The 18,322-nt window shown below is 37.7% G+C and overlaps 5 protein-coding genes across 6 annotated transcripts; 2 read left to right on the forward strand and 3 right to left on the reverse strand.

The window, feature by feature from the left end:
* Positions 1-697: 697 nt before the first annotated feature.
* Positions 698-3,848, forward strand: LOC104706655 (protein SUPPRESSOR OF GENE SILENCING 3). The gene is made up of 6 exons (XM_010422861.3): positions 698-932; positions 1,346-2,306; positions 2,382-2,673; positions 2,791-3,035; positions 3,147-3,313; positions 3,403-3,848. Exons 2-6 carry the CDS (start codon positions 1,353-1,355, stop codon positions 3,611-3,613), a joined length of 1,869 nt encoding a protein of 622 aa, XP_010421163.1. The 5' UTR covers positions 698-932; positions 1,346-1,352; the 3' UTR covers positions 3,614-3,848.
* A 161-nt stretch (positions 3,849-4,009) lies between these two features.
* On the forward strand, positions 4,010-8,015 carry LOC104706656 (uncharacterized). Its single transcript, XM_010422862.3, has 12 exons — positions 4,010-4,517; positions 4,767-4,913; positions 4,992-5,106; positions 5,214-5,308; positions 5,426-5,529; positions 5,918-5,955; positions 6,311-6,546; positions 6,686-6,779; positions 6,860-7,050; positions 7,129-7,348; positions 7,434-7,601; positions 7,692-8,015. The coding sequence occupies exons 1-12, from the start codon at positions 4,290-4,292 to the stop codon at positions 7,835-7,837; spliced, it is 1,782 nt and encodes a 593-aa protein (XP_010421164.2). The 5' UTR covers positions 4,010-4,289; the 3' UTR covers positions 7,838-8,015.
* Positions 8,016-8,021: 6 nt separating this feature from the next.
* LOC104706657 (calcium-dependent protein kinase 12) lies at positions 8,022-10,538 on the reverse strand. 2 transcript variants are annotated; one of them, XM_087462424.1, is made up of 6 exons: positions 9,721-10,538; positions 9,370-9,513; positions 9,118-9,270; positions 8,762-9,045; positions 8,413-8,637; positions 8,022-8,318 (listed from the first exon to the last, which is right to left on the reverse strand). In XM_087462424.1, exons 1-6 carry the CDS (start codon positions 10,247-10,249, stop codon positions 8,181-8,183), a joined length of 1,473 nt encoding a protein of 490 aa, XP_087318550.1. In that variant the 5' UTR covers positions 10,250-10,538; the 3' UTR covers positions 8,022-8,180. The 2 variants fall into 2 exon arrangements, with proteins under 2 accessions (XP_087318550.1, XP_087318549.1); XM_087462423.1 differs by having other exon boundaries at positions 9,118-9,513; positions 9,721-10,390.
* A 1,684-nt stretch (positions 10,539-12,222) lies between these two features.
* LOC104706658 (uncharacterized) lies at positions 12,223-14,456 on the reverse strand. Its single transcript, XM_010422865.3, has 4 exons — positions 14,157-14,456; positions 12,965-13,675; positions 12,644-12,826; positions 12,223-12,528 (listed from the first exon to the last, which is right to left on the reverse strand). Exons 2-4 carry the CDS (start codon positions 13,643-13,645, stop codon positions 12,505-12,507), a joined length of 888 nt encoding a protein of 295 aa, XP_010421167.1. The 5' UTR covers positions 13,646-13,675; positions 14,157-14,456; the 3' UTR covers positions 12,223-12,504.
* Positions 14,457-15,135: 679 nt separating this feature from the next.
* On the reverse strand, positions 15,136-18,267 carry LOC104770723 (uncharacterized). Its single transcript, XM_010495181.3, has 8 exons — positions 17,867-18,267; positions 17,381-17,737; positions 16,922-17,299; positions 16,769-16,826; positions 16,586-16,669; positions 16,150-16,478; positions 15,950-16,067; positions 15,136-15,661 (listed from the first exon to the last, which is right to left on the reverse strand). The coding sequence occupies exons 1-8, from the start codon at positions 17,911-17,913 to the stop codon at positions 15,545-15,547; spliced, it is 1,488 nt and encodes a 495-aa protein (XP_010493483.2). The 5' UTR covers positions 17,914-18,267; the 3' UTR covers positions 15,136-15,544.
* Positions 18,268-18,322: the final 55 nt, after the last annotated feature.

Here is an 18,322-nt window from a genome sequence, read left to right on the forward strand (position 1 = left end):
AACTCCTGGTTTTATCAAACCGACGTCGCATTTTGACGTTTGCCGTAAATCGTCTGATCGTTTAACAAGATGTTAAAATCACCTAAATTTCATATGGTTCAGGTTTTATATTTTAAGTTTTATTTTTTTTTGGTTATAAAATGCATGGTATCATTGGTTAGATAGGAAAACGTATTCTGTGAATACTAAATAGTTTGAATATATTTTAGCCGTTTCTCTGTCGTATAGCGAGTTTGGTCAATCGTTATGATGTTTTTAAGTAAGTAGCCTCGTGATTTGTTTCTAAAATAGTTTTTAGCCATAAACGTAAAACGTAACAGCTGTTTACACAACCAATATGTAACATACTATTTTTCTTTTGTTTTTATATAAGTTGGTCAAATTTTTTTTGCGATTTCTTTTAGTAAGTAATCTCGTGATTTTTGTTTCTAATTATATTTGATTCACAAAAAAAATGATATGTAAAATATTGTTTCAAATATATAAAATAGAGAAAATAATTTAGTAATTTTGTTTTTGTTGTATACAAATTTAGTCACATACTCACAAATTTTTCTAGGATTTTTTGACATTCTAATATTCTATCAAATGAATTATATTTTAACTTTAAGCAAATTATATGTTGAGTCCACAGTTCCATTTCCATACTTTGCAGTTTGCACACAATAAAGTAAAAATGGGCAAATAAATTTTGCCTGAAAGGGAAAAAAGTATAAAAATAAAAATAAAAACAAAATAAAATTGAATGAAATTTTTGGAGTCCGGACTCGGAAATAAAAATGAAAAAAAACTAAAAAAAAAAAAGGCCGTTTTTGTAGCTTATTAAGGCCATTCTCATTTGTCTCTTTCTTCCCCTTCACCTTCTTTTTAACTCTCTCAGTACTCTCTCAGTCTCCGGCGCTTAAAATCTTGCATTCTCCGTCGTTTACTCTGTAAGTTTTCTCCCTTAGACGCTTCGATCGCCTCTATATAGACTCCTTGTGCTCGATTTCGTCTTTCTTCGTTGGAAAATTGCCCTAATGTTCTCGATTCCCAAGTTTTTTTTTTTTTTTTTTTTTTTTTGTGCTATGGGTTACTTTTTTGTTTCCCTTTTTTTTCATAGTTTTGTGTAACGAGGTTCTGCTTCATACTGTTTTTGTTCATTGTGTTGTGTTTTCACCGTTTAGTCACTGATCCGAAACTTAGCCAGTGAAAAGTCCTTAGGTTTTTTTGGTTTTCGTGTCATATCATCCGATTGATCTACCGCTTTTGCTTTGATTTTTGTTTGTTTAGCGTATTATGCGTTGTTGGATTGTTGTGTTTGAGATGTTGGTGGTGACTGTGGGTTTCTTTTTGATGGCTCTAGGTTCAGAATGAGTTCTAGGGCTGGTCCAATGTCTAAGGGGAAGAACATCTCTCAGGGTGGTTCTAAGCCTGAGGTTGAACAGTTGGCTCAAGGTTTGGCAGCGACGAAACTGGCTCCTTCACAAGATGATGGTGGAGAATGGGAGGTCATTTCCAAGAAGAACAAGAACAAACCTGGAAACACTTCTGGAAAAGCTTGGGTTCCTCAGAATTCGAACCCTCCTAGAGCTTGGGGTGGTCAGCAACAAGGGAGAGGTAATAACGTGTCTGGGAGAGGTAATGGCAATGGTCGGGGAACTCAAGCTACTGACCACAGGGTCACTGGTCGGGGACGAGCATTGAACAAAAAGTATGATAACTATGTGGCTCCTGTTGCACCTGTAACTCGCCCTCCTTTGGAAGGGGGATGGAATTGGCAGGCAAGAGTAGGTTCTGCTCAGCACACTGTTGTGGAGGAGGTTCCAAACATGGAGGATGATCTTGATAATGCTTCTGAGGAAGAGAATGATTCTGATGCTTTGGATGATTCTGATGATGACCTTGTGAGTGATGACTATGACTCTGATGTCAGTCAAAAGAGCCATGGATCACGGAAGCAGAATAAGTGGTTCAAAAAGTTCTTTGACAGCTTGGATAGCTTGTCCGTCGAGCAGATTAATGAACCACAGAGGCAGTGGCATTGCCCAGCTTGTCAGGGTGGACCTGGCGCCATCGACTGGTATAACCTACAGCCACTAGTAGCTCATGCGAGGACTAAGGGAGCTAGGCGAGTTAAGCTCCATAGAGAATTTGCTAAAGTTCTTGACATGGATCTACAGATGAGAGGAGCATCTGTCATCCCCTCTGGTGAGATTTATGGGCAGTGGAAGGGTTTAGGTCAAGAGGAAAAGGATCATGAAATTGTCTGGCCTCCAATGGTCATCATCATGAATACTAGACTGGACATGGACGATAATGATAAGGTGAACTTCTTCTATCTTTTTCTTCTTTAATCTTTTTTTTGCGTTCTGCTGATATTAGAATGTTATATTTTTCAGTGGCTCGGGATGGGCAACCAAGAGCTGCTGGAATACTTCGAACAGTATGACGCTATTAGAGCACGCCATTCCTATGGTCCACAAGGCCATCGTGGGATGAGTGTTCTGATGTTTGAGAGCAGTGCCACTGGCTATGTGGAGGCCGAACGCCTCCACAGGGAGTTGGTTGAGCGAGGGTTAGACAGAAACGCCTGGGCCCGTCGGCGAGGTCTGTTTTCTGGAGGTGTTCGCCAACTGTATGGCTTCCTTGCAACTAAGCAAGATCTGGAGATATTCAATCAACACTCTCAAGGTTCTCTTCCCTCAGAAAATTTGATTTATGCTTTTAAGTTTTGTCATTGGGATTTATTAGAGTTTTTTTGTTGGTCCTTGTGAATGTATCTGTTATGTAATTTCGTGAATTCATTAGGCAAAACGAGGCTGAAATACGAGATGAGATCTTACCAAGAGATGGTTGTGAAGGACCTGAGGCAGATTGCTGAGGACAATCAGCAGCTGAACTATTTAAAGAACAAGCTTTCAAAACAGAACAGGCACGCCAAGGTGCTTGAGGAATCTCTGGAAATTATGAGCGAGAAGCTGCGTAAAACTGCAGAGGATAATCGTATCGTGAGACAGAGAACAAAGATGCAGCATGAACAAAACAGAGAAGAGGTATGGGTTTTTTACTTTTACTTGGAAATCACAAACTTGACATTTTTGTATTACCTACTGATACACCTTTTTGATTGATTTTGTCTTAAAAAAAACGGTGGTGGTTTGAAGATGGATGCACAAGACCGGTTTTTCAAAGATTCAATCAAGCAGATACATGAGAAAAGAGACGCAAAGGAGGAGAATTTCGAGATGTTGCAGCAGCAGGAACGTGCTAAGGTTGTTGATCAGCAGGAGAGGAATATGAATCCCTCTAGCAACGATGCTTGCCGAAAGAGGTATACGTACTTACATAACCCCTCTTTTCGTTTTTGTTTTCCCAGGACAGGAGTAACTGAATGGTTCTGGTTTTTGGATAATTGTGCAGAGCTGAGGAGGTGTCAAGCTTCATCGAGTTTCAAGAGAAAGAGATGGAGGAGTTTGTGGAGGAAAGGGAGATGCTGATCAAAGAGCAAGAAAAGAAGATGGCAGAGATGAAGAAAAGGCATTACGAGGAGATGCTTGATCTGGAGAAAGAGTTTGATGAGGCATTGGAACAGCTCATGGACAAGCATGGCCTTCACAATGCAGATGACTGAGACCAGGTCTCTACAAACGAAGACAAGACTAAGTATCTTGCTTTGGTTTTTCGTATGTCGGAAAATAGGAGCTTCGAGAGAGACTCCATCTTAATAGGACAAAGTTTAAGGAGATAATAGACTGTTATAATTATTCTCCAATTTTCACCAGACGGATCTTAAGTTCTTGGTAACAAAACCAAGTCTCCTTAGTCTTTTTGTTTTTGGTAAATTTCCAATGAACGTTTAGACAAAACCAAACTAAATCAGCCGAACCGAACCACACGTTTAGCGGTTCTGCCTAATTCGGACATACAGGGTACAATTAATATTTTCGCAAAGTTTGAGAAACAATAGTAAATATAGAAAAAAACAGAGGTCTTTGTATGCAAATATACTTTTGGGCTAAAGAGACGTGGTGGTGTCATAAAACACTTCTACTTGCATCGTATTGGAAGAGCATCGTCACGACTCCATCACACCAGTATTTGTTTAATCTTCTTCATCTCTTCTTTCTCAGATTTTTATATACTATACTACTAAAATAAAATAAAATAAAAAATTAAATAAGGGAATCCCATAAATATCTCTGCTTTAAACAAATCTTCTTATCAGACGAAATTCACATCTCAAGCTCTGCTTTGGATCCGCCGTAACTACAAAACAAATCAAATCCTTCTTCTCCAAATCGTGAAACATGGCCCCGCCGGCAGGACAAACGGCGGCGGTGGCTGAAGTGGCTGGCGCCGACGGTGCTCAGCCGCAACAGCAGCAGCGTGGATTTGGTTCCACGATTTCCGGAATCGTTAGAATCGCCGTCTTCTGGTATTTTGCTTCCAAGTTCTTTTCACCTAAACAGAAACCTGTTGATCCTTCTGCTCCGTCTCAGCTCATGACCAATCTCTTCCACAAAGGCGAATCATTGGTAAATTTTTTGTCTTCTAAATGAACGACATGGATTCATATTCATACGACTAGTTCATATGCTCTGTTTCAAAATCGTATGTAACACGCTGTGGTGTTTGTTCTGTAAACATCTTTCTACTGTGTGCTTTAGTTGTGTATACGTACGACCCATTGTTTGATTAGAGGATTAGGGTTTAAAGATTTGATTTTTGTTTATGAATATAGCTTTGATTTCTAAATGGAAGCAATGTTTTTTTTCTTTATGCAGGATATGTGGTTTTATATGTCAGAGCATGAGAAGTTCAATGACTTTGGCAATGATAAAGCTCTGTATTGGCATGAGACGAATATACCTTATGCTGTATGGACACCAGAGAGTATTAGAACCAAGTCACTGACGTATTATCCATCTGAGGTATCAATCACTTGCTTGCCCTGTTTAGGTTTCTTTTCATGTTTCTCCCTCTTATATGAGTTTTGTTTTGGTTTCCAGACACTACAGAATAATGGAAGTCTGTATGCTCATGTCTTCTTTGCTCGATCTGGATTTCCAATTGATCCCACTGATCCTGAGTACCAACCTCTTAATAGTTTTAACAGGACTCATGGTATGACTACCTTTTTTTCTAATCTAAAATGCTATACTTTTGGGACAAAAATTTGATGATTAGGTTTCTGTGATGGCTGAATTGGACTGTTCTTTTCGATATTTCAGCTGTGGCGACTTACTTTCCAAAGCAAAAGAAAAATAAGAAGAAGAGTCTCTTGGGGAGTCCCAAAGACGATGATGAATCCGAACCAGAAGTTGAGGTATGGCTCTGCGGGAAGTTTTCTTTAAGGAAACTTTACATATAGTTATGTATTTTTCTTGAACTCTAATGAGTTTCAATAGATGTGTAATGAACTAACGCCAGCCGTACTTCACAGAATGTTGGTGATAAGAAATCGGATCTCAAGGTAGAGGTCCCTGTGGAATATGTATCCCTCTGGAAACCGAATGTCACAATTAACCTGGTTGATGATTTTACTCGGTGAGTTGGTTCTGTTACTTTGTCTTCTATAAAAAAATAGAAATTCTAGAAACACTCAATGCAGACTAATATAAAATCAGAGATATAATCATTGTTGATTCACTTTCTATGTTGATGTATATATGATTCTACTTCTTGTAGAAAATAAATAGCAGAGTCTTGAAAGGCATAGGCACTTAATCACACTTATCAAATATGTGTATAACCTTAAGCAATCGCAGGGGAGACATTTTGACTTACTTCACGAGATTTATTATTGACCTAAATAAGTAGTAGCTGTAGTACATTAACCTAAATGATGGCATGGTATGCCTCTTTTCTTTGTCAGTATTGAATTTAATATGACTCCATACTGGTAGACTAATATCTCCTTTCACTTTCATGACAGCTATTCACAGAATGGTGTACCACCAAACATTGCTCCTCGTATCCTTCAATTTTTTTTGACAAAAGAGTGACCTGCTTTATTAATTATTTGTATCTTTTACAACTCTCTCTCTCTCTGCGTATGTTTTCTATAACATTTGATGGCACTATCCATGTGAATGCTGCATGGCCTTTTTAGCATAAGCTGGATCAAACTTATTTTTTAAAAAGGTTGATAAGTTCTTGGGTCCTTGAATGGTCAGAAGTTGTGTCATGTCTATAGAATCTTGTTGTCCATTATTTGATTTTCTTTTGATAGGTGGAATGGGAATTTCATAAGAGGGTTTTCATTTTGGCATTGTGATTGTCTACTTGTCCAATCCGTTATATGCTGTACTTAACTTTAGATTTGCAGACCTACTGGTAGAACCTACCACAGGAAACTACTATCCTACAGTTTACTTCAATGAGTTTTGGCTGCTAAGGGACAAGTTCATTCCAGTCAATGCAACAGTCTCAGAACTACCACTTAATCTGGAAATAAGCCCTATCAGCATGATGAAGTGGCAACTGTTTCAGCAAGTTGATCAGTCTTTCCAGATGCAGCGTAGCTATGGAAGCATGCTTGACGGTGAATCTGACGAACTAAAGGTAAAATATGGTTTTTTTATAGTCAATCAGCATCTTCGATCCACGTCACTGTAGTTAGTTATTTTCTTTACTTGGCTCTTGGTTTCTCCCTGGACCTGATTGTAAATATTCTTTTGTTGTATAATCTATTTTATTACAGAGGGTGTTTTTGGAAGGAAATCCCTATCTTTTGGGTATCACGATGTTTGTTTCTATGCTTCATTCAGTATTCGACTTCCTGGCATTCAAAAATGGTTAGTAAGACCCAAATCTTTCCTTGAGATTGTAGGAAAGATTGTTGAATTTTACTTATCTTTTGCTACCTACCGTGCAGATATCCAATTTTGGAACAAAAACAAATCTATGGAAGGATTGTCTGCAAAGTCTGTTGTACTGAACTTTATCTGTCAGTTTGTCATCTTCCTCTACCTGCTGGACAACGATACCTCATGGATGATACTGGCTAGTTCCGGAGTCGGTGTCTGCATTGAATTCTGGAAGATAGGGAAAGCTATGCGCATAGAGGTACTTGCAATGTGTAGTATTCATTTTCTGATGTCGTTGCTTTACATAGAAACCTTGTCTAACAGTTATACTGAACAGGTTGATCGTAGTGGAATGATTCCAAGGTTGAGGTTCCACGATCGTGAATCCTATTCAAGCAATAAAACCAAGGAGTATGATGACATTGCCATCAAATTCTTATCCTATGTTCTCCTCCTCCTTGTCATTGGCTTATCCATATATTCTCTCGCTTATGAACGCCACAAGAGCTGGTATTCTTGGATCCTGTCTTCACTAACAAGCTGTGTCTACATGTTCGGTAATAGCCTTCACCATCCCAAAAAAAGCTGTTGATAATCACTCATTGTAATATTGTTTTGAGTTTGGGGTTGTGTGTTTTGCAGGATTCATCATGATGTGTCCTCAGCTATTCATCAACTATAAGCTAAAATCAGTGGCACATTTACCATGGAGACAGATGACTTACAAGTTCCTCAACACCATTATCGACGATCTCTTTGCCTTTGTCATCAAAATGCCGATTCTACATAGACTCTCTGTATTCCGAGATGGTGAGTTATATATCCATCAAATTCCTCTCTAATTGGATTCAGATTTCAGAAACAGGCCTTTCTAATGTATGGATACTGTGTGTTTTTCAGATGTGATATTCTTGATATACTTATACCAAAGGTGGGTTTACCCTGTGGACAAGACACGTGTTAACGAGTTCGGTTTTGGAGGCGAGGATGAAACTGCAGAGAAGTTGATCACAGAGAAAGAAGAAGAAGACAAGAAAACAAACTAATATCTTCTGCTTACACTTTCTAGACCACTTTTTATTATAACAGTGTTAAGTTATAGTTTCTTAATTTCTCTGTTTTTTTTCACTTTTGGAAGTTTTGTTGAATTTTACTGTCAAGTTGTAAGACACATTATAAAACAACTCCTTTTGTATTGCCATAAAGAAACAAACATTTTTACGAGAGAACTAGCGTCAAACTGTTATGAGGATTCATTATTCCAAATACTTACTCGCCACAAAAGACTTGTTAAAAGCAGAATTAGATGAAAGCAGGAACAGCAAGTTCTATCACATCAAATGTTTTGCTACAGAAGTCTCTAGAATAATACTTCACTAAAATGAAAAATTAGACATTCTTTGACTCAGGAGGAAGAGCAGTTCCAAAGTTGAGACTGTTCCTCATAGTTCTCCGACCAATCCCACCTACATTGCCATTCCCTTTCCTCATCATTGCCACAAACTCCCCATAGTCTATTTGTCCATCCTACAAAATCAACAATAGCAACTAGCTACCATAAACATTTGTTCCATAGCTCCTTCATCAAAGAAACAGTGAAGATCTTTTGTGTACTACTCACATTGTCTTGATCAATGTCTTTGATCATTTCATCAAGATTTGAATCCTTTAGACCAAACTCCTTCCACGCCTGTTGAAGCTCGTCAATCGTAATGTACCCACTCGCATCTTTGTCGAAGAAAGAGAATGCAGCTACTAAGTTCTCCTCTCTCTCCAGTTTGTTCAAGTGGATTGTTGCAGCTAAGAACTCTCCATAGTCAATTGTTCCACTTTCATCAACATCAGCCTAACACAGACACACACACACACACACACACATAATGAGAAGATATTGGATATTATTTTCAGCAAAAATAAAGATGTTAAACGTGGAAGCTAATAAAGTAATAAGAAAGGAGTTGTTAGTTTACTGCTCGCAAGAGTTCCTGGATCTCTGATTCCATAAGCTCTGACCCAACACGTCTCATACTGTCTTTTAACTCTTCAAACGTGATAGTCCCGCTTTTATCTGTGTCTATCATCTTGAACAGCTCTTTAAGTCCACTGATTTCTTCCTCAGATAGTCTCTCTGCAATCACTCGTAAAGCCATCTTCTTAAGTTTGTTCATTGCAGAGAACTTTTTCAGGCGGGTCACTACTGCGCAGTCCAAAGGTTTATCTGGAGCAACCTTATCATCCACAATCCAAGGGTGACCTAAAGAAAAAGATAATTTGAATCAGCTTGCAGAAAAAAGCATCATTTACTTTTGCGGACATGACAACTTACACAACACTTGATGAGCAGTTAGCCTCTTTTTCGGATTGCTTTCGAGCATTTTCTTGATAAGATCTTTGGCACTCTCTGAAATAGTAGGCCAAGGATTGGTTTCAAAGTCCAGCTTTCCCTGTAAAATCTTTCTGAAGATCCCTATTTCACTTTCTGGATACAAAAGTAAAGACACATGAGACAGCAGTAGTAAGCAAGCACATGATAGGAACGTTGCATTTATAAAGATAGAAGAAGGCATTAGAAATCTACCAGCCCAAAAAGGAGGAAAACCACATAAGAGAATGTAGAGGATAACTCCAGCGCTCCATACATCACATTCAGGACCGTAATGCTTATGTAAAACCTCAGGTGCCACATAGTAAGCGCTACCAACTAGTTCCGAGAATGTTTCATCTAAGAGACAAATCCAAAATTAGAGCTCAATATCAAACTAACTCGACTGAAAACACACACTCACAGGCACAGCATTGAAAAGATGGGATCTTAAGCAATGGTTCATTGTGTTGTATCACTAAAACATCAAGTTCTGATGCTTCATCCATAAATCAACAAAGTAGAGAGTGAGTAAACAAATGCAGTAATCAAATCTAAAATCGAAACCTGGTTTACAGAAAACAGAGAGGCCAAAGTCAGTAGAATTAAGAGAAGCATCTTCATCAGAAGAAGTGAACAAGAAATTCTCAGGCTTAAGATCTCTATGTACAACCCCAAGAGAGTGACAAGCCTCAACGACCCCAACAATAGTCTTGATAAGCTTAGCAGCTTCTTTCTCACTGTAATGACCTCTCTTGACGATTCTATCAAACAACTCACCACCTTCACAGAGCTCCATCACAAGGTGAACGCTTTTGGAGTCCTCGTAAGCACTTTCTATACGGACAACGTTTGGGTATTCAGACAAGTGATGCATTATCTGGATCTCCCTCAAAACGTCGTCGTAATCGTCTTGGCAAAGGAGCTTCCTTTTGGGTATGGTTTTGCAGGCGAGCTTTTGACCTGTCTGTTTATGGGTACAGAGGAAAGTGGTTCCGAATTGGCCTTGCCCGAGGACTTGACCAAGAGAGTAACTCTCTTCGACGTTTTTGGTCTTGTAAGGAAGAACCCATCTTGTTCTTGCTTTGTTTGCCATTCTTGAGAGAGAGTTTTTTGATTTCTTGAGGGGTTTGGTCTAAGCAGAGGAAGAAGAAGAAGAAGAAGAAGAGAAACTGTTGAATGAGTAAAGAAACTGACTTGAAGGCATTGGAGAGAGAGAGAGGGAAGTCAAGAGTTAGGAGAGAATGATTGATTAGCTAATATTAGATTTTTTTTTCCCCATTTAAGATTGTTTAGAAAATGGGAAAGAAAACAAATTCAATGAATGCTTTGAATAAATCTTCTTTGGTGAATAGCTAATTGTATTAATTAGTAATTAATATTATATTATAAAAGTATAATTTTAGTCAAACATATTAATTATGTTATACTGAAAGATAGATAAATGATAATATTACTATATCATTGCAAGTTTTTTTTTTGCTAATCTTATCAATTTTGTAAGTCAAGTAAAAATATAATTGTTTCATGTGTCACAATGCAGTAAAAAAAATCAACTACATATTGTTTTATATATGAATTTAATACTTATTATGAAAAGTAACTGAATAGTTAAAAATTGTAAATAAACAAAGAAAAATGAGACTAAAAGTTTCTTATTTTTTTTTAGTTTAATTATAAGTGTGTGGATATGTATATACTACGTATTAGGGCACTAAATAAAGTTATAAAGGTAAAAGTGTCTTCTTCTCTTCAATACGAAGGAACTATATCTCCAAAAAAAGACAAACTAGATTAGCTCGTTAACCTAAATTATTTCTTTCTACGCAATATATTTTCATCACATGTATTTTTCTGCAAAAATATCAAGATTTTCAATCATTTTGACAAGAAAATACAAAAAGGACAAATCTAATTCTCTTTCATACACATATTCTATTTTGTGTTCTTTTGCCTCTCTTGTGGTTTCTGTCAATGTCCACTTTATTTACACTCATATGTTTTTTTTTTGATCGTCTATATGATTTTTATATAAACATTTAAAAAATCTATATATCTCAAAATATCGCCACAAAACGTTTCATTTTTATATTCAGGTGTTGACTGGTTTTCCCGCTATCTTCCGCAAACGCTGCGTTTGCGGGTGGTAACAGTTGCTAACGATTGGAACCAATCATATAAAACGCTCCCAATCGTTCCTAATCGCTCACAACCACTTCAAACCACTGAATTTCAAAAGCTGCTTCCCGCAAGCGTTTGCGGTTGCGGGCGATTGCGATTAAAATTTTTTTTCTTTTTTATAAAAAACTTAAAAAAAATCAATGATAATGAAATTCTTTTGTATTATATCTTCTATCTAACCATTTTACTCATTAAGGATGGAAGAAAATGAAGTACGGATACGATTACAGAGATTATAAAATAAACAATTAGAAGAAAATAATATTCCAATTAACAATAACCCGGAAAACTTTATGTAAATTTAATAACACATTGCACATAATTTCAAAAAAATCTAAATAAATATAATATTTCATCAGAAATTTTTAAAAAATAAGATTATTTGTGAAAAGTATTAAAACAAATCATCAGTGACTCTTCTCAACTCTCACTTAACCATTCCTACCGATGCAACTACTGACCCACGATCTAAGAGAAAAGAGAAAAGATCTACGATCTAAAGCATATGTTTTGTCATTTATCAAATTACTTGATTAAATTTTTGGTGAAAAGCCAAATGCATAAAGAAATAAGTATTTCAATATGAAATTTATTTGTTTTTTAAATAATTATTTTAGTATTTTTTAATAAATTTAAATTATAAATCAATTTTAATTAAATTTTTTGTGTTTTTAAACATTTATATATTATATATCACATTTATTATGTACCAACCGCTATTGCATCCGCTGGTCAACCAGTCGTAAACCTTCCGCAAACACACCAATTCTAAACCACTAAATCAATCGTTCAAAACGCTTAATAACACTTAAAACCGCAATCACCCACTTCCGCAATCTCCCGTAACCGTAACCGCAACCGCAGCGTTTGAACCAGTCAGGCCCTCAGTTTACTATTGATGTCTATCTTCTTCATGTAACAACGGAGAATACAACATAAAGTTCCAAGTAAATGAAGAATATGATACAAATCCAAAATTTTCTAAATTTGAAAACGACTTGCGTTACAAATTGAAGCTCTCAAGAAGATGATACGACGCATTTATAGAGCTTTCCGGGTAGAATTCGTAGAATTAATTGATATGAAACTGAATGTACACAATAATGTATAAGGACGACCAATTTAGTCTTCAAGCAGCTTCATTCTTGATCATGTGACTGGCTTAACCCCTCATGATTTCTGGTTCATAGCCGCCTGATCAAAAGATGAAAAGATGAAAAAAAGAGAGTAAGATATGAGAGTTCTTGAGAACAGAAAAAATGAAAGTTTTCTATGAATCAACAGGAATATGCGGAGAGTAGAAACATACCTTTCGCAGTCTTTGCATGACGGCGTCTTCATAAGCTTGATAACCAGCACCTACTATGTTGCTTTGCGGTTCTGCTTCTGCAGACTTCTTGGCGGTCAGAAAATCGGATTGGGCTGCTTTCTGAAGAGGTACAACTAGCAACGGATTAGAGAGATCGCCACACAATGTTCTCGTTGCTGCAACCTGTAAGGAAAAAGAAAACACAAAATTGAAACAATCCATGATTAGATCCTTGATATATATATATATATATATATATATATATATATATAACGGATAAAGAGAGAAACGAAGTTAGTAGATAAAAGTAATAATACTCACAGCTCCATCTTTTGTAGCCATTACAATAAGAGCAGAGCATTTCTTCTTGGTACTCCTAATCACAACATCTTCAACCTTACCAAACTCCGAAAACACTTCTGTAAGCCTTCCCGCTGTATACCCATGACCACTTGTTTCCCATGAAACCTTCAACATTCTCTCCTTATCGAGTTGAACACCACTAGCTCCAGCACCGCTTCTTTCTTCTTTTTTCTTTTCATCCACACCACTACTCTCTGGGGTTTCAAACCCACTTTTCTTCTTTGCATGTCTAGCACGAATCCTCTCTATCTCTTCCTTAAGCTTCCTAGCGATCCTCTCTTCTTCATCATAAGGTCTAGCAGCAGACTCAGGAGAAAAAGCAGAACGTTCCCTTCCCTCCAGATCTGACATCATCTTACGCCTCTTGGCATCTACTTGTGTTTTCTTCTGTTGTTTCTCACGCTGGATCCTAAGAAGATCATCAAACAGCTTCCGGGCTTTCTCGTCTTTGAGAACCTCATAAGATGTCTTGAGCCTCTGAAATTTCTCATGAGCATCGGGATCATCTGGACGTTTATCTGGATGCAAGTACAAAGCTTTCAACTTGTAAGCTTTTCCAATCTCCTTCTCGGTAAGCTTCAGAGCTTCCTCTCCAGAAGGTAAGCCTAGAACTAAATAGTGATCCACAAAACCCTCCATCTCTTTTTCCTTCTAAGCCGGATCACCCAACTGCAGAGAACCACAAAGAAGTTAGTAATCTATGAAACTTTACAAATACAAAAATCACAATAACAGATTATGAGATAAACAAATTCAAATATCACAAACTTCGAAGCTTGAAAGAATCTAAAAAGAAATAAACAGCCAATGAAAGTAGGACAAAAGCAGATGATGGTGATAGATGCATCTTCTTGCAATGATCTCTTTTCACAAAGTCAAAACCTTTAGACATAGTTAACATAAACCCTAGGATATCTCAAAGACACTTTGATATTCGGCGGATCTAATTCCATTTTTCAGAGCAATTAGTTCAAAAGAGTTAAAACCCATCAAAGCATCATAGACTTCAAGTTCAAGTAATTAAAAGGTTTTGAAGTCGAAACTTTAACCTAAAACCTCAATGGATATTAAAGCTTTGTTCTTTCTTTTTACTTCCGGGATCAACAGCAATCACAAATATCGAAGATTTCATTATATCGAATGAACATACCTTTCCAAATTCAAATTCTTAGGGAAGACACCCAAAACAACACGAATTCTCCGATGAGACAATTGCAGTGAAAACCCCTTACGAACCAAAGCGAAACCCTAGAACTTGGGCGCTTCCTTCTCTTCGAAATTAAACGAGCAAGAACAATCTGAGGGAGAGAGTAGCGGTTGAGGAATCGAGCTACCCACCTGTGAGGGAATTGGTATGGTGGTGTCAAAGAGGATGAAGAAGAAGAAGAAGAATCGATTTCGTTTAGGGATTTGGCCAAATCTCAATTTTCTAAATATGTAATAGAGAATTAAAACTACGAACCGACCGGTTTTGTATTAAAGCCTGATTGTACCGTTGGTTTCGGGTAATTTTTGTAACACCAAACCAGCCGTCAATATCCCGGTTTCTAACTTTGATTTCCTTTTCCCGGTGTGTATTGGGTAAGGCTAAATCAAGTCGGGTTTCGGTTAGGAGTCGGTTTAGTATGATTTTTTTTATCTTACGTTAAACCGCCACACAACAATTAAAACCTCAAATGGTTTGAGATTGAGTTTTATAAGTCGGTGCTGTTCTGGAATGCAAAGACAGTGTTTGATATTTCTGTTAGCTCCTAAGCCGCTTAGGATTTCTCAAGTCATCAACTCCTATAAGGTTTCTTGTATCAGAAGATGCATTGTGTGGAAGGTTAATTTAATTGGGGAGGTGGTGAAATGACATCAACTCAGAAACAAGTAACACAAGGTCTAGAGGAAGAGTATTCTAAAATTGATCATCCAATTCAAGTGTAAAACACCAAACCAATGAATATCAATATGTTTGACTACCACACCTGATAGAAAGAACCTCAAGACATGATGCCAGCTATGACCTGATTGGAGCTACTGGATTCACCTCACCCAGTCTCTCTCATACTCATTCTTGTCTACGTGTGTGCAAAATTATATATCAAGATGACAACTCAAACCTGTATATTGATGCAATACCCAAATGTCTCAAAACATCACATCTGATATTTACTATTGATATATCATCCCCAATCATAATCCAAACTTATTAATCACATAGCAAGATGATAAGATGTCGAAACAACGGAGAGTTACTCAAAAAAGCTTCATAGTTGAAAAAGAGTCATCAGAGAGAGAATATACAGCAAAACAATTACCATTCAAGCATCTCTACCTTCAATCTCACTTAAAACCTTCTTCTATATGACTTACTTAAAGTCCTACCTGTCCCTAAGCTTCTCAGATGCTACTGATCTCTAGTCTCTCTTTGTTTTTGTTTTTTTTGGTGTTTAGTTTTATCAGAAACCCTGTACATGTTCGTTCTCTAAGGGATTCTATGCAGGTGGAATCCACTAGTTAGGGCGGAATCACTGATCAATCTGTGCCTAGTCTTCACGGGTAACGCCAGTTTGGTTGATTCTGTCCCTTGAGAGCAAGGACAGCGTTTGATAAATCTGTAAGCTGCTGCTCTGCTTTCGCTTTCCAAGTCACCAACTCCTTCAAGATTTCCTGTACAAAGATCATTCTCAAATATTTGATTCCTTAAAATCAAGTACTGCAAAGCTTTGGAAAAAGTAGCCTAATTAACCTCATGCAAATCAGAAGATGCAATATTAATCATCAATGAAGCAAAGGCATGCAAATCAAAAGATGCAATATTAATCATGAATGAAGCAAAGGCAGTGTTAAAATGACATCTACTCAGAAACAGGACAAGTCTAGAGGGTTTTCCAGAATTGATCATCTAGTTTAACTGAAACACCAGACCAATGCTTCTAATATGTTTGACTAACTCACCTGATTATGGATGGCTGGGTCATCAATATCTGATTTTGGACCAGCAGTGATCGAAGAACCCGGAGTCAATTCAGCTTTGTCCTGACTGGAGCTTCTGGATTCACCTCTAGTCATGCAGCTAAACAGAGAAACAAAATATTAGAAAATAATAAACCATTAACCCTACCCTTGGACCTAAGCAAACAAACAACTGCCCTAACCTCTCTGTCCTTTGCATATCGATGTTGACCAATGACTGTTCCTCAAACAAGGTATGGTCTTGGAGAGAGCTTTTGCAAGGATTTGGTAGAAGGGCGTAGGTATCCGGCCTGACAGCCTCTGGTAAACCATCAATAAGGTCATCCCATGGCTCAAAATCATTCCCAGTAAAATCCTCCAAGTTGGCATTCTTCAATATATGTTCCCAATTTTCGGGACCTGGACTGAATGACGTGCTCCCATTAGGCTGCAGATTGCTCAGAGTGTTTGAAATTCCAACCAACTTCTGTTCAACTTTATCTTTCCACGAAATCAATTCCTTGAACATGCCCTGTGAAAAAGTGAGATATGGTAGACAAAAGCTTTATAGGTTAAGATCATGACACCATAGTTAAGAAGCTTTTAACAAATACTTTCTACTTAGTTTACAGTCTCGACCTGAGTTGAAGTCAACGAATTAGAGATCTCCAGCATTTGCTTATCAGCCTTTTCCCTCCAACTCATAAGATCCTTGCACAGTTTCTGGGGAGAAATGCAAACGAAATTATTTTGAATATCTAATATGCTTATCTTAATACATTCATTCCTCTAACAGAAAAAGAAAAATGATCTAAAAGTCACCTCAGTAGCCTCAGCATGATCTGGTAACTTTTGCTTTGCTGCAAGTTCTTTGATTTCACTGCTTACCACAAAAGAAATGAGATTCAAAGCACATTCAGAACTTTCAAGGAAAGCAAATACCGAACCTCAAAGAGTATTTGCAAGGAATATTACCTCTTCATTTGCTCAATCTCTCCCATAAGAAGCTTAGACGAAACAGCAGAAGCATCATGTGAAGCAGTCTGAGCCTTCCACCAAGATGGGGGAACCCAAGTAGGATCAGGAATACCGGATTCAAGTTTGATTTTGATAAGGTCAGCACTCTCAAGCCAATACTGCATGGTTCCATCAGTATTGTAACACCTCCTAAAGCGATCAGCACCACCTGGTGTTACTTTGCCATCCATGTGCTTCAAACAATGGTCCAAGAGCCCAGTATCACCTATATTGCTTCGTGCAGTAACTCTTAAAAAGTTCCGTGATACAGGTGTTTCAAAAGTAGCACCATTCTCCTTGAGTACATCCGCTAATGTTTGCTCCGCAAACTTAATCCTGCATAAAAAACAATGCTTTCTTTCTTCATTTAAAAGGAGGGTAAAGCAATGATGAAAGTAAAAGGGCTTTTTGACAAACCTATCACTGTTCCATCGAGTGGTCAACTGCTTGCGTCTCGGAGGGATGATAAGCTGCTTATTATCCTCTTCAAAGCTTTCAGAATACCTTGTAGATCTTCCACTACGAGAGAGTCGTTTTCGTTTCAGGATCCCACAGGTAACGAGATGCCCAGCTTCTTCTTCTTTCTCTAACTTGACCTCAACAAGAGTAAGGGCGTTGTTTTCAGATGCGGTACCTTCTTCTTCTTCTTCTACTTTTTCCTTTTTAACCTGAGTCTCTCCGGGCTCGCACTTGGTAACCATCGCCGAACCAGCCATGGCAGAATCATTCAGCTGCCTCCGACAAATCTTCTTGCCCGAACGTTTCTGGCGATGTCTGTAAAGATTTCATGCGACAAACAAAGAGAGAGAGAGAGTCATAGTCAAGCTCGAAAAGAAAAAAAAAATAAACGAGAAGATAAGAGAAATGATTGAAGAAATCAGGAAGAAGATAAGAGAACCCAACATGTTGTAGATCGCGGCTAGGGTTTTTTCACGGAGAGGAGGCGACATTTTTTTCAACACTGAGGCGACGCAATTCTTCTCACAGCACTGGAATCGACGCCATGGGGGAAACAAAACGCGGATCGCGATTGAAATTGGAAACAGTAAATGGTAAAACCTAGAAATTTAGGGATCAGAGCGACAGAGCGTCACCGTAGAAGAGGAAGAGGAAGAGGAAGAGGAAGAAGACAAGACAAGAAGAGATGATGAGCAGAGCCGATATGCAAAAAATGAATAATAAAAAAAAAAAAAAAAAAAAAAAGAAGAGCAGCGCAAGTAGAGAGAGTGAGAGAGAGCCCTAAAACCGCCAAAAAAATCCCTAGAAACTTTCTCTTCTTCCCCCTTTTCAATTTTGCCGTTATTGGTAATTTTTTTTTAGCTCTGTCTTTTTTATCTCTCCATGGGAATAAAACAGTGT

The sequence above is a fragment of the Camelina sativa genome, chromosome 8 (assembly GCF_030686135.1).
Source record: "Camelina sativa cultivar CO46 ecotype springtype chromosome 8, ASM3068613v1".
NCBI classification, from domain to species: domain Eukaryota; kingdom Viridiplantae; phylum Streptophyta; class Magnoliopsida; order Brassicales; family Brassicaceae; genus Camelina; species Camelina sativa.

Bases quoted from the DNA above. Each gene is read 5' to 3' on its own strand.
- LOC104706655 (XM_010422861.3), top strand. From the start codon at position 1,353: ATGAGTTCTAGGGCTGGTCCAATGTCTAAGGGGAAGAACATCTCTCAG. The intron at 2,307-2,381 runs GTGAACTTCTTC...TATATTTTTCAG, and splicing joins ACATGGACGATAATGATAAG to TGGCTCGGGATGGGCAACCA. The intron at 3,314-3,402 runs GTATACGTACTT...ATAATTGTGCAG, and splicing joins AACGATGCTTGCCGAAAGAG to AGCTGAGGAGGTGTCAAGCT.
- LOC104706656 (XM_010422862.3), top strand. From the start codon at position 4,290: ATGGCCCCGCCGGCAGGACAAACGGCGGCGGTGGCTGAAGTGGCTGGC. The intron at 6,547-6,685 runs GTAAAATATGGT...ATTTTATTACAG, and splicing joins GTGAATCTGACGAACTAAAG to AGGGTGTTTTTGGAAGGAAA. The intron at 7,349-7,433 runs GTAATAGCCTTC...TGTGTTTTGCAG, and splicing joins AAGCTGTGTCTACATGTTCG to GATTCATCATGATGTGTCCT.
- LOC104706657 (XM_087462423.1), bottom strand. From the start codon at position 10,249: ATGGCAAACAAAGCAAGAACAAGATGGGTTCTTCCTTACAAGACCAAA. The intron at 9,514-9,720 runs GTTTCGATTTTA...TTTGTCTCTTAG, and splicing joins CTCTGTTTTCTGTAAACCAG to ATGAAACATTCTCGGAACTA. The intron at 8,638-8,761 runs GTAAACTAACAA...TGTCTGTGTTAG, and splicing joins TCCAGGAACTCTTGCGAGCA to GCTGATGTTGATGAAAGTGG.
- LOC104706658 (XM_010422865.3), bottom strand. From the start codon at position 13,645: ATGGAGGGTTTTGTGGATCACTATTTAGTTCTAGGCTTACCTTCTGGA. The intron at 12,827-12,964 runs GTGAGTATTATT...TTTTCCTTACAG, and splicing joins TGGCTACAAAAGATGGAGCT to GTTGCAGCAACGAGAACATT. The intron at 12,529-12,643 runs GTATGTTTCTAC...TCTTTTGATCAG, and splicing joins TCATGCAAAGACTGCGAAAG to GCGGCTATGAACCAGAAATC.
- LOC104770723 (XM_010495181.3), bottom strand. From the start codon at position 17,913: ATGTCGCCTCCTCTCCGTGAAAAAACCCTAGCCGCGATCTACAACAT. The intron at 17,738-17,866 runs GTTGGGTTCTCT...AAATCTTTACAG, and splicing joins CTAGCCGCGATCTACAACAT to ACATCGCCAGAAACGTTCGG. The intron at 15,662-15,949 runs GTGAGTTAGTCA...ATCTTTGTACAG, and splicing joins ACCCAGCCATCCATAATCAG to GAAATCTTGAAGGAGTTGGT.